The sequence below is a fragment of the Rhyacophila brunnea genome, unplaced genomic scaffold (genome assembly GCF_057557595.1).
Source record: "Rhyacophila brunnea isolate RB1 unplaced genomic scaffold, BYU_Rbru_1.0 scaffold_5, whole genome shotgun sequence".
NCBI classification, from domain to species: domain Eukaryota; kingdom Metazoa; phylum Arthropoda; class Insecta; order Trichoptera; family Rhyacophilidae; genus Rhyacophila; species Rhyacophila brunnea.
Genome location: NW_028233170.1, coordinates 2,771,124 through 2,784,545, shown reverse-complemented (window position 1 = coordinate 2,784,545; position 13,422 = coordinate 2,771,124). Strand labels below are relative to the sequence as shown.

The window sequence follows — 13,422 nt, the reverse complement described above, 5'->3', positions numbered from 1 at the left end:
AGGTGTACAAACTTTCAGCACATTTTAATAGATTTGAATACTCATCTGCTGGTAAATATTATTTATTATTGTTATATTGCTGTTTGGTTGTGAAAGAATTGGATAATTAAAATTTGGATAATAGAAATATGTATTATAAATAAAATATACGAGTACCCGGAGTACATATACTTTTAAATTATAAATAAATAAATTCAATATTTTTGGCGATCGACCTTATTAACACCCCTATTATAAGGCATAAGCCCTTTTTATATTAGTTGTAGGGATTTTTTATACTTTGCGTAATGTTTTATAAGTATCTACTCAATTTGTGAGAAATGGGCATATTTTTAAGAAGTAGATATAATTTAATAATTGTATGTCCCCTTTTAAATCCTCTTCCGCTGACTACCATATTCCAAAACATGGACGATTCCTCTCAAAATACTCTGTATAAGCATTGTTTTTGAAGTTATACCTCTTTTGACGCGTTTGAGAAATCAGATCAGAGTGTATTTTGGCGTGTGACATGTAACACATAATTGATTTTTTCACACGAAAAAAGACGCACTCGATTGGATTCGAACCACCGATTGTTAGGATATCAGTCGAACGCATTGCCTTTACGCCACGGTATGATACTGCAATCGTGACGATTATACATTATAATATTATCGTTTAGAATTGTTCCGTTGCCTAGGCAGCGAATTTGTTATTGTCGGCCATTTGCAATTCCTTACGTAAACAAACGATTAAACGTCAGAGTGACAGTTGCTACTAAAAAAACCACGTGAAACCATTATATAATTTAGTAATATAAGTAAAATTGTATAGAAATAAACCAACGGCGTTCCAATAAGCGGTCCTTTTTCTTCAGTGTGTAATTTAACAAGATAATTAAGAGCTAGTCAAAGAATCTAGTTTATCACAAGTTTTGTTTATATTTTGTTATGCCAAAGAAGTATAACTTCTAAAGCGCGTACAATAAGTACACACACCGATTTATTTTTTGTTAGTAAAAGTGGATATTATGTGTTTATTTAACACAGAGGTTTTCTAGCATCAATAATAAATTAATAAATAGTATAATTTGACTTGGTTTGTATTGGTAGCTTAACTACTTGCCTACCTGCTGCCACTTGCTTGGATGGGTCTCTTCATGATGAATAGCGGTGGGCTCTCCAGATCCTCAACAGCCATTGTTGTCATTATGTCTCGTTACTTTGGATGGGGTATCTTTTATTTACGGAACACGATAACGGATAGACGAAAAAAAACTTCAAGTAATTAAAATAAAATATTGTGATACGGCATATTTCGGCATTCTCAACAATTGCATAAAGGTGCATCTGCGCATAGGTAATGCAATCACTTCGTCTAATAACTCTACCGCTGATACCATTCATTGACACAATATTCAGTCAATTTCAGTGCATTGCTTAATATTCTTGTTTAATTATGTCGTAGTGCATGTCTCAGGAGTCTGCGGAGTCGTTGGAGTTTGGTGGGGGATGATCAGAGGGCGGCATCAGCATCTGTTGCTGCTGCAGTAACTTGGCTGCAGCTGGGAAGCCTCCGAGTTCGAATCCTGCTGGAGCCACTATTCCAGCGGCGCTTGCGGTACCTTGGAGATATGCAATTAGCCTAGAAAAAATGAATTAATTAGCTCAAGGTAGTTTAGACAATAACGCATCTCGTCTTTGAAAACGCAGATCGTTATGAGTATGGGTAGATATCAGTGGCGAAGGGTGGAGTTATGTTGTTAAGATCCGACATAAATAGTGCTAACTAAACTTTGTCTGTCAAACGTATTTGTTTTCATTGAATTTCAATTTCAGTTTATTCAATTTTTTTTTTTAAACATATTGTGGACATTACAAATTATAAGTTTAAGACGTTCACAACATGACATTTAGAAACAAAGATATATAACACAGTATTACATAAAAAAAGAGATAGATCAGTAGATGAATTAGATAGGTTCAAGGAAGTACACCGGGTGAGCTAAGCAAACCCTATTTTAAGAATTTATAAAACAACGTCCGCCTAAACTCATTCTCGCGTAGGTGGAATATATCAACACCCGAAGCAATTTCGTTGAACATAGTTATCGCCCTCCCAATTGGCATTACCAGTGGCAGGTTGGTTCTGCATCTTGGGAGAATAAACAACTGATGGTCTCTATCTCTAAGATAGTTATCAGGGACACAAAAGTCAACACTGCCCAGAATGGCAGAGTTCTCATTTATACCTCGTATGAGTCGAAAAAACTAAGTCTAAAAAACTTGAACTAAGACAACAATGTGTAAGTAGTGTTTATTGGTTTTTTATATTCAATTAAACCCTGCCTAATCCAAGTCATGGTAGATAATCGTAAAAAAATATTCGTTTATCTATAAAATATCTAAAATTATACCATTAAACCATATATAATGTTAGATATTATTTTATAGTTATAAGAATATTTTTTCGATTATGGTTTGGTTAGACAGAGTTTAATGAATTTTGAAAAACCAACCAATGCCATCTGTAATACTAATAAGTATCCTTAATCCAACGAAAATAAAATAAGTAGGTACCTATGATTCTAAAAGTGTGCACTATTTTTATCGAATTGGCCGTAGAATACGTTTACTATTATGGCTATGTTTAGGCAGGGTTTAATTCAATTTTAAAAACTAACCAGCACCATCTGCAAATTGTGTTCTTAGATCAATGTCTGACAAAGTTTAGTGGGCACTATTTACGATGGATCTAAGCAGCCTTCTTCCACCCTTCGCCACTGGTATATAATATCCTAAAACAGCTATCAACATAAATAACTCAAATATCACAAAACTGACAAAAATGTTTCAATACCATTAAACTGAAGTTATGTAGTTCCAATAATATAAACAATACAATTAATTGATAACCATTAAACAATCTGATGTAGATAAAAAAAAACAATTAGGTAAAATCTTCGTCTGGAAAGATGTTTTAAGAGTGCTTCCGAAAAAAATTTTGAATTTGTCAAGGGTTAATTTTTATTTTAGTTTAGAACCGCACATGTACATACATTGTATTAAATTGTATATATCTATGGTAGAGTTGCCATTTCGACAAAATACTATTGACATTGTAGAAAATTTTGCAAGAGACTGGAATAAGTTCATTATATTTTACTACTTTTCATTTACTCATTAAATCGTCGATAACAATGATGAGGAATATGTTGCTCGGTAGACTTTTTTTAAATCATAAATATTGCGAAGATTATGTTGGTATCAGGCTGTGAATGATTTTAATAAAATTAATCATAATTCGGGTTCTTATTTGTTTTGTGGATGCCAGCGGTAAACATATTTTGAAAAAAGCCGATATACTGGATTATTTGTTAGTTTAAGTAAGGTTGGGTTAAGTTAAGTTAGGTTACCATTCTTGAATTCATGAATTTTGCCAAAATCGGCTATGAAAATTGCCGCTGTTCCCGCCTGGCTTCCAGGAAACAGACATGTACCATAATTTGTTATGTTCACAAAAAAATATAATGAAATATTATTTATAAGTTGATATGTAGTTTTTTTACCTTCTCAATTCTTCAAGTGCGTTGGCTTGCATCAGAATATAGTTTTTGGCTAGGAGTAAGGTGGCGATCTTGGAGAGTTTCCTGACTGAGGGAGAATGGGCGTACGGTATCACACTCCGCAACTCATCTAAGGCATCGTTCTAAAAGAAGTGATAACATTTGAAACATATTTTTTCCAAAGCAGCGTTTACCAATTACTAATAGTCACAGTGACCTTTTAAATTGAAGGGTTGAAAGTCTATAGGGTCTAAGTGCCAACAAAATTCTATTACAAGTTTTTTTACTTCAATCTTTACTGCAATCTATATGACAAGCCCAATAAAATTCAGATTCATAACTATACCATTTTTGTCACACAAATACATTGACATAATATGGGCGGGGTATATGTACCGTACCCCTACTAAAACCCTGGCGAGGCGGGTGACCAAGTGTGAGTGATAATAATTCATTGATGAATCGCTCTTATACCTTTCTATGTATGATGCTGTAATAAAAATAGTACACATACCAAATCGTGCATTCTTCTTCTTTCCCTGGCATTTATATTAAGTCGCACACTCTTTCCCTGTCTCGCCTTCTGCTTTCCGCCCCCCATTCCTGGATTCACAGCCATCCCTCTTTGCGATTGCGGAACTCTAAAAATGTAAATTAAAAATAACATTTGGTTCGGAACATATTTTAATTCCTCAATTCGCCACGTATTAATGCCCTTTTTGGCATATATCGTGGCGTGGCAAAATGGAGAGCCCTTCAAAATTATGTTAGGAGCGCAGCAGAAAGACCCATGATCCTGGTCGTGTTTAGTATGTAGGTATACACAACAAGAGTGTCAAACTAAAAATTCTTAGTTTGACTTACAATAAATTGTAATTTATTAATTAAGCCTATCATTGGGTCTATTCTATACTTATCGACCGCTAAAGTGATAAAGTGATAAATATTATCAAACTTAGGCCTTAGGGTAGGTTTGTATCAAAGTATTAGCACTTATTATAACTATTACAATAAGATGTTTGTAATTGTAATTGTTACAATAAGTGTTAATACTTTGATACAAGCCTACCCTAAGTTGGATAATATTTATCACTTTATAACTTTAGCGGTCGATAAGACAAGTATAGAATAGACCCACATATGGGAGAGACACTTCTTTTCTTATTTTGAAAAGCAGACTGTAAAAGCCGATCGGCACCAAATGTACGGTGAACAGAAGATTCCGGGCACAAAAACTGCGGACAGAAAATTTCACATACAAAAATTCCGGACATAGAAAATTTCAGACACCAAAATTGCTGACCCAAACATATTATTCAGATTTAAAAAAATGTTTAACATTACATTTACCTATGTTGAAAGGATTATAATAATAATTAGTGAAATTTGTTGATTTTACCGATATAATTGAAAAGAATAATAATTATATTATAGCTTTTTTATTTTGTAATTTTTAAATGTGTTTATTGGTAAACGTTTACAAAATACTTATTCATGGACGTGCTTACTATTTATTCTCCCAAATATAACTCGTCATCTCAATACTAGATACGACTAGATAACTCCAGCGCTCGAAATGGAAAAGTTCACGAACCGGAGCGCTCGACAATTTTCTGAAGATATTACATAGTTATCAAATTTTATGTGTACTTCATAAAAATAAATGTGTTATTATTTTTTATATGGCCTATCTAGCTCAGACGGTCAAAATATTTTTTCCACGAGACGGAGCGATAATTTTATCGATGTCACGAACCGGAACGGCGCTCCGATGCGTTCCGGTCCATTTCGAGCCCTGGATAACTCTGATTTGGTTATTAGGGAAATTGAAATTTCAACTTTACTTGATTAACATAAATCTAGGCTATAATTATTATTTAAAATAAAAATGGAAAATTGTGCTTATTTTTAAAACTTAAATAGTGTTCAATTGAATGAAAAATATTGTAGATATATTATTTTATTTATTTAATGCATTTATGGTTTTAAAGTAATCTAATATTTTCAAACACAAAATTAATACAGATTCATTAACTTCTGACTTACCTAGTTTTATCATTTTGTAGAGAAGGAAATATATAATCATATTCAATAGCTATCTCAAAAACAGTGGAAATCATGTTACGAGTATCTAGTTGTAGTATTGAGGTGACGAACTTAATAAACTTTTACATTTACGGAATACGTTTTTACTTTTGGTTGGTGGTCAACGGCCGGTTTGGTGCTCAACGGCTGGTCGGCCCCAAGTGGACACATTGACGCCAGTAGATGTGTTCATAGCAAAAGTTGGGAAATGCCAAACTGCCAGCAAGTCCCATCTGCTGGCCTCCCCGCGGCGACCTCCGGGCAATGCAGCGAAAGCTGTAGCTAACAGCAGGGGGTGAAGAGCGAGTGACCGCCGCCATAAAACTCGCTTTCTGGCTAAGGGGAAGAAATCCCCGACAGAAAAACCCGGTCGAGCCGACTCTCAGTGACTCAGGCCTCGGGAGCGCTGGGCTAATCACCTTGCCTCCTTAAACGACACAGATTAACACAACACCTTCACAGCAGCCTCGGACGACAACCGGCTCTGTAAAACGACGACCTTGCATGGAAATGGACAATGAAACAGGTAGAGTAATCCTCTCTAACAACTCGAGTATGCGCATTGGGACATATAATGTTCGCACCCTGCGTACCCCCGGAAAGGACCTGCACGCCACACGCATCATGCACACCTACGGTGTGGACATCCTAGGGCTGAGCGAAGTGCGCTGGAAAGGAGCCGGGAGAAAGTTGATTGAGGGTTTCTCTATTGTCTACTCAGGTCAGGAGCAATATCATCGCCAGGGAGTGGCAGTATTGATGTCAAAGAGAGCGGCCCGTTGCCTCGTGAAATGGGAACCAATCTCGGAGAGACTGATACGTGCCTCCTTCAAGACGCCTGATAGCTCCTTGACCGTCTTTCAGTGCTACGCCCCACTGAGGATGCCGACGCGCAGATAAAGGATGCCTTCTACGATTCTCTCCACGCGGCAGTCTCCGCCATCCCCCGAAGAGACCGCGTGATTGTAATGGGGGATTATAATGCGAGAGTAGGAGCAGACCCGGTGCTTGGCCCCACGGTGATGGAACGACACGGCCTCGGTGACCCCAACGATAATGGTAAGCGGCTCGTAGAATTCGCCACTCTGAACGAGCTCGCCATCGGAGGCACTGTTTTTCCCCACAAAGATATTCACAAATATACGTAGACATCTCCCGATGGACGCACTAGGACGCAGATTGACCACTTCCTGCACAGCTTGAAGCACCGAAAAAAACTTCTCGACGTGTGTACTTACAGAGGCGCCGATATCCATAGTGATCACGAGTTACTCATTGTAAACATCCGAGTAAAACTCAGTCGCCAGGCGAGGCCTCCAAAGCGCGAACAAATTGACGTTGAGAAGCTCCGACGCCGCAGAATTTGGATTGACTTCGAAACTGCTGTACGAGATAGTGTATATCGTATCTACAAGAAACACATATCTGAATCCGACCTCATTGAGGCGTACTGGAGCCTCATAAAGAGTGCGATTGTGTCGTCAGCCTGTACCGTCTTTGGTACCAGAAGGAGTGAGCAGCCAAAGTGGATGTCTGACGAAACGTGGGTTGAAATTGGAAAACGAGCTAGGCTGAAAGCCTTGAGAGACGAGGAGACAGACCCCGACCGAACCGAGGATCGCCGGACTGACTACCAGACCCAAGACAGGGTAGTCAAACGATCCGTGCGGTTGGACAAGCGCAATTTTATGAACCGAAAAATTGAAGTGCCAGAGGAGCCAGCAAGCAGAAATGACACCAGGAAACTCTTCCGAATCACCTGTGAAGTCTGCGGCAGGCAACCACCGACTCCCGGAGTCATTCGTGGTCCCAGTGGAGCAATAAAGTCTGACGCAGAATGCGTCAAGAAGATTTGGAAGAATCATTTCTGCGGAGTGCTGAACCGCTCACCCCTTTGGATCCCTTTGACATATCTGTGGAAGCTTTACTTTTGGACATTCCCCGAGCGACCAATATTTCCGTTTGCCCGCCCACGCACACCGAGATAAAATCGGCTGTGAAAAGGCTCAAGAACGAAAAGGCACCGGGGGGTGACGGGATTCATCCTGAATTCCTCAAATACAGCCTGAGCGCAATTCTGCATCCTATGCTTCATCTGATGACAAAAGTGTGGAAAGAAGAGCGCTGTCCATGGGACTGGGTGAACGGTGAAATCATCACACTTCACAAAAAAGGTGACCCTCTAAGCTGCGACAATTACCGAGGCATTACGCTACTCAGTGTTCCGGGAAAGATTTTAGAACCGCTTAAAAAAAATCGGTTAGGTACATGTCCAAACACACGCGTTAACATCATTTTACTCCCTACTTCAATTATAATTTGTCAATTTATGGCTACGGCCGTATGTTGTAACTTAACCACTGGGGAATGCCAAAAACACTACCTTATTCTTAGGTCAATAATTATTATAAAGCAATCATTATTCGTATGATGTTTATCACACTAGAATGGTCAAAGACATAGCTTATAACCAGTATCTTTAGAATTATCTTCAAATGTGTTAATCTTGCCCATTTTTTGAATAATAAAATGCCTAATTCTTGTCAAATTTGGGATCACAGAGATTATCAATATAATTTTTTATCGTAAATATTTCACTATAATAATGTCAATATAAATTATACTGATGGTTTTATAAATGCGTTTAAAAATTAATAAATATAAAAAATCTTAACACCACTGCACATTTATGTACTGAAATATGACTATATTCTACGAGGGTGGGTCAATAATTCCTTAGAAAAAAGCATTAAAACAGTTTTTATTTTTGTATTTTTTTTTATTTCTCAACATAATCTCCTTGAAGCTCAATACACTTGGTTAGACTTTTCTAAATTTTTTTTAAACCGTCAGAAAAATAAGTTTTCGGAAGGTCCTCAAAATAAGCATTTGTCCGATCGATGACTTCTTCATTTGAAAAAAAACGTTGTCCACTTAGCCATTTTTTTAAGTTTGGGAAAAGGAAAAAGTCACTGGGGGCTAAATCTGGCGAATACGGTGGGTGGTCGACCAATTCGAACTTCAATTCTTCAATTTTAGCCATTGATCGTAAACATGTGTGAACACGGGCATTGTCCTGATGAAAGAGGATTTTTTTCCTGTTTAAATGAGGCCGTTTTTCTTCAATTTTGTTTTTTAGCTGGTCCAATAAAGATGCATAATAATCTCCTGTTATTGTTTTTCCTTTTTCCAAATAGTCAACGAAAATAATTTCACGTGCATCCCAAAATACAGTAGCCATAACCTTACCAGCTGATTTTACGGTTTTCGCCTTCTTTGGACATGGTTTGCCTTCGCAATCCACTGCTTTGACTGTTCTTTCGTCTCGGGAGTATAGTGGTGTATCCATGTTTCATCTACAGTCACAAAGCGACGAAAAAATTCATCCGGATTGCGTTGCATGAGCGACAACAGGGCTTTAGAGGCCACCACCCTATTGCGTTTATTGTCGACTGTGAGCAAACGCGGCACCCATCTTGCAGAAATATTTTTCATGCCCAATTTGTCATGTAAAATAGAAATGACGCTACCTTTTGAGATCCCTGTAACCTCAATTATCTCACTCAACTTTAATCTTCGGTCACTTAACACCATATCGTGGATTTTATTGATCATTTCTGGTGTAGTCACCTCTACAGGACGTCCTGAGCGTGGTTCATCCTTTGTTGATGTACGACCCCGTTTAAATTCATTTAACCAGTTATAAATAGTTGCAAGTGAAGGAGCAGATATGCCGTGAACTAAATCCAACTCATTTTTTATTTCGTTTGCTGTTAACCCTTTTATATTAAAATGTTTAATAACAGCTCTAAACTCAATTTTCTCCATTTTCCATTTTTCCATTTTCTACAAGCAAATTTTTTTTTTAAATGTACGAGAAACACACAACAACCCGACCAATCTGATTGAAACTTCGCAGCATACTGAATCGGTAGTGCCGCTGCATGAAAACAAACCGCTTACAGTACTAGTCGCGCCACCTGTCGGCTTTTCTAAGGACTTATTGACCTACCCTCGTATAACAATAGAGCGAGAGGTTTAAAAGAATACTATTTTATGTAATAAAAATACTTTATGCAGTCAACAAATGTTTAAAATAAATATAAAGGATAATAAGGCTTCAATATTATATAAATAGATTATCTACAACGTTTAAGGTATGTCCAGGATCATGCTTTGAAAATAGAAAGAAAGCTCAATTTTGACCCACGCTGAGCACGTCCGCCCTTAATATGTTTTCATTTTGTCTGCGGTTGATATTGATACATAAATAATACAAAATAATAATAAATGACATGAGTAGGTAAGTACATAATATAATGATCAACGTTTTTTTTAGCTCGTATTCTTATTTATTTTCTCCGGTGGTTCTTTGTCCGGTACAAATCTTTCAATCGATTTTTAACTAACTTCCCGACTAGCTAGACATTTGAAACTCTTAGAATATATCAGAACACGATTCTAATGCATTTTTCAATACTTTTAGCCATCTTTAAGTAGAATTGAATTAATTTTCAGTTAATTCTGTTTTGTATGAAAAGTTATTTTGACACCATTATTGGTTGCTAGGGTCTGGGGTCCTAGCAACTAAATCATTAATATATACGTGCGTTACCTACTATAGAAATCAATATGACATGTCAAGTACAAATTTTTTTGATCGTTTAAGCTAGTCAAGTCAAGTTTATATGGTTCAACAGAATTTAAAGACGCTGTATATAAAAAAGTTCTTTTTATATAGTTTGTAATTATTTATATATATTTTTAAATCTGAATATAATATGTTTTGTCCGGAATTTTCGTGTCCGGAATAATTACATGTACCTATATTCACCGATGTTTGGATACTCGGAATTTGCATATTATTTGATTTGCTGTGGTAGGTATATAGGAAAATCCTTCAGATAATCAATATTCGAGTAATGATCGTAGTAATCTACGCGATTATCAAAATATTCGTACGCAACTTCACAATAATTGTTTATCGTTTAAGATGGTATCCCACGACTAGTCTACTTACATGGTTTCCCAAACTTTTCCTGCGATGGAACACTTCGCAAATACTGAAATTTTATCTGAACACCTTGCTTATTTTGTAAGATAGGTAATAAATTTAACAAAAAAACAATAATTATTTATTTAATGATTATTTATAAAACATACACATACACATAATAATATGTGAATGAAGTTCTTAATGACTTCGATGATTTTGGGCCATTCAATTGCAATTATTCTTGATATCAGACAAAATAATATTAGAATATTGAATAATTATATCTGATGTGCCATCAAGAGCCTGTTCCTGGACTTTGACTTCATTCCAGCATAAATCAAGAAAATCCAGCTTCGCATAAATAAGTCGCCGTATACGGAAGTAAAACAATAATAGCTTGTTTTGGACACACTCGGGTAATCTTCTGATAAATTCGCGGAACATAGTTTTGGAAACCCTGCTAGAGTCTAGATTATAGATAAAATTCGTATATGCCCAAAAACAAAAGTATTTCAAATATGATATGTATATTTTCAAGAAAATCAGTGATTACTAGGTCGTAATTCATTATAATTTATAAAATGTGTTTATCACCTCATCTACAACTTGCTTAACGAAACGTGTTTTGCTCATATGGTGAGCTTTATTAAATTAATATAAATACCAATTTAAATGACGTCATAATAAAATTATCAACAATCTATATTGTATAGCTGATTGTTGGTGTAGGTCAAAGCATGGAAAATAATAATTGAGCATGAATGTGTCTTAAACATACCAGTCGTAGAAGCACACACATGAATGAAACAACTCTTCTGCAATCGATACATAGGTCTGGGAACTCGATTAAAGTCAATCAAGTACTACATCATATCTGCAAGGGTCTACAGAATATAACTCTGGACGTTAAAGGAACAAACCATAAGAAGGCTGGAGTGTTTCGACTTGTGGCAGTATTGGTAGATTATTTTGGATACACAGCCTCTACTAGTGGCTCAATGTCCAAGGCATTAGAGATCTGATGGTCCAGGATAGGGTGGTGTACTGTGAGATGGTTGCCAACCTTCGATAGAAAAAGACACCAAAAGAAGATGTCTGATCATGCGAACAGTTAACAATCACTCATAGAACCAGTTCTACAACTGCATAAACTGCGAATGTAGGCCTGTCGCTCATGGAGAAACTGAAACCCGACGAACTGGTTGCTGGTGAAACTCATAAACTGACCAATGACAGATGCTTCGCACATGGTGCTATTGAAACCCACTTGAAATAATAATCTCATAATCTCAAACTATCCAACACATTGTCTTTCCTACTTCATTCCAAGCTTTTTCCCCGTAATATCTTTACGGGAAATTCTGGCAGTAATTATAGTAATTATACAGGCAGAGATATTTCTTAACTTCTGCAACAAATTTTAAATTAAAAATCGGTTCGCCCATCAAGAGTACTTTTGACGTCTTGACTTGTTATTGCTTGTTCAGTTCAGTGCTGCCAATTTTTGGAAAGAAATATGATATTTCAATGAATCTACTGATATTAGCATCACTGTTTTATAGAGGACTGGAAACTGAGCGACTGGGAGACTAGCATATAGCGTCTCTTCAGTTTAGTCGCGAACGTTTTGAAACTGAGAGATTCCAGTCTTGCCGTGAGTGGAAGGCCTTACCAAATCGAAGTACTTAGGCGATGCTTTTGTTTGACAAACTTTTATTCATCTTCTTGTCGTGGATCATCCGCCGTTCGGTAAACGAATCCGGTAAATTTTAACTCAATGGTATTTTCATATAATATGTAAATAATAGTAGTATGTTGGTGGAGATTCTAACCTTTTTAAATGCTTGTCACTGGAACGGTAGTCGACGTGCGGAAATGGATATGGCTTAGGAAAAATCTTATGTATTATCATGGCCAGATGAAAACAGTATACATAATATTATGTCCGCATACACATTATACAATATACGTAACTCTACGTAACTATATGTATACAATCATTTGATACACAACGCTCATCCAGATCAGCATACATTTCTATTAACTGGCGGACCACATCGTACAACTTCTCTCCTAAATATCGCCATGCTACGGACATATTATGTATATTGGTTTGGGTCAAATATTAGAGTCATTACAAAACAAACCTGTGCGAGTGATGGCTAGGGCCAGGTTCCGGTCGATTCTCGTCATGCGGCGGTGGTTGAGTGGCCGGCTGCATGTTGGGGCTGGACTGCAAGTAGAACCCACCTAGTCCCACAGCACCGAGAGGGGTTCGTCTTCCTGCTCCGGGTACGATGGGTGGTGAATTTGCACCCTCTACTCCGGCGTTCACTGATCCACCGCCGCCGCCGCCCCACGACGAATACTGGGGCGGGTGTTCCATCTTGGGGAAACTGGTTAATAAAATCGTGGTTACATTTTTTGACAGTTAGCCAGCTCTCACATCAAAACTCGTCTCGTGTCCCGCACAGCCATAAAACAAACCTTTCGACAACGGAGATCCAGTGTTGCTTATGAAGACAGCGTATCTACCTAGCGACAGTCGCGCGTAGCCTTCGAAACGTATAGATATTTGAATGCGGTGATCGCCGGTATAGGAATGACCAATTCGTAGGTGTTTGTATGTGACTTCGACTTTTCGACTCAGAGCCCGAGAATGACGCAACTTGTCGATTGCAACAAAATATGTTTTTTTCAAACGAAACACTCGCATTCGACCAATCTGCGGAGCTCCATTTGGCAACGTGTGTTTTGGGAACAACGATGACGTCACATCGACGTATTCGACACG

At 37.3% G+C, this 13,422-nt stretch overlaps 1 protein-coding gene across 1 annotated transcript; it reads right to left on the bottom strand.

The window, feature by feature from the left end:
* Window positions 1-1,159: 1,159 nt before the first annotated feature.
* Oli (basic helix-loop-helix family member olig) lies at window positions 1,160-13,014 on the bottom strand. The gene is made up of 5 exons (XM_085955680.1): window positions 12,776-13,014; window positions 5,048-5,063; window positions 4,062-4,130; window positions 3,551-3,690; window positions 1,160-1,626 (listed from the first exon to the last, which is right to left on the bottom strand). Exons 1-5 carry the CDS (start codon window positions 13,012-13,014, stop codon window positions 1,458-1,460), a joined length of 633 nt encoding a protein of 210 aa, XP_085811806.1. The 3' UTR covers window positions 1,160-1,457.
* Window positions 13,015-13,422: the final 408 nt, after the last annotated feature.

What these genes read in the sequence shown, in the direction of transcription:
- Oli (XM_085955680.1), bottom strand. Translation starts at nt 13,014, where the DNA reads ATGGAACACCCGCCCCAGTATTCGTCGTGGGGCGGCGGCGGCGGTGGA. An exon ending in GAAGAAGAATGCACGATTTG is followed by an intron (nt 3,691 to 4,061) that starts GTATGTGTACTA and finishes CACTTCTTTTAG; the next exon opens with AACGATGCCTTAGATGAGTT. An exon ending in GCACTTGAAGAATTGAGAAG is followed by an intron (nt 1,627 to 3,550) that starts GTAAAAAAACTA and finishes CATTTTTTCTAG; the next exon opens with GCTAATTGCATATCTCCAAG.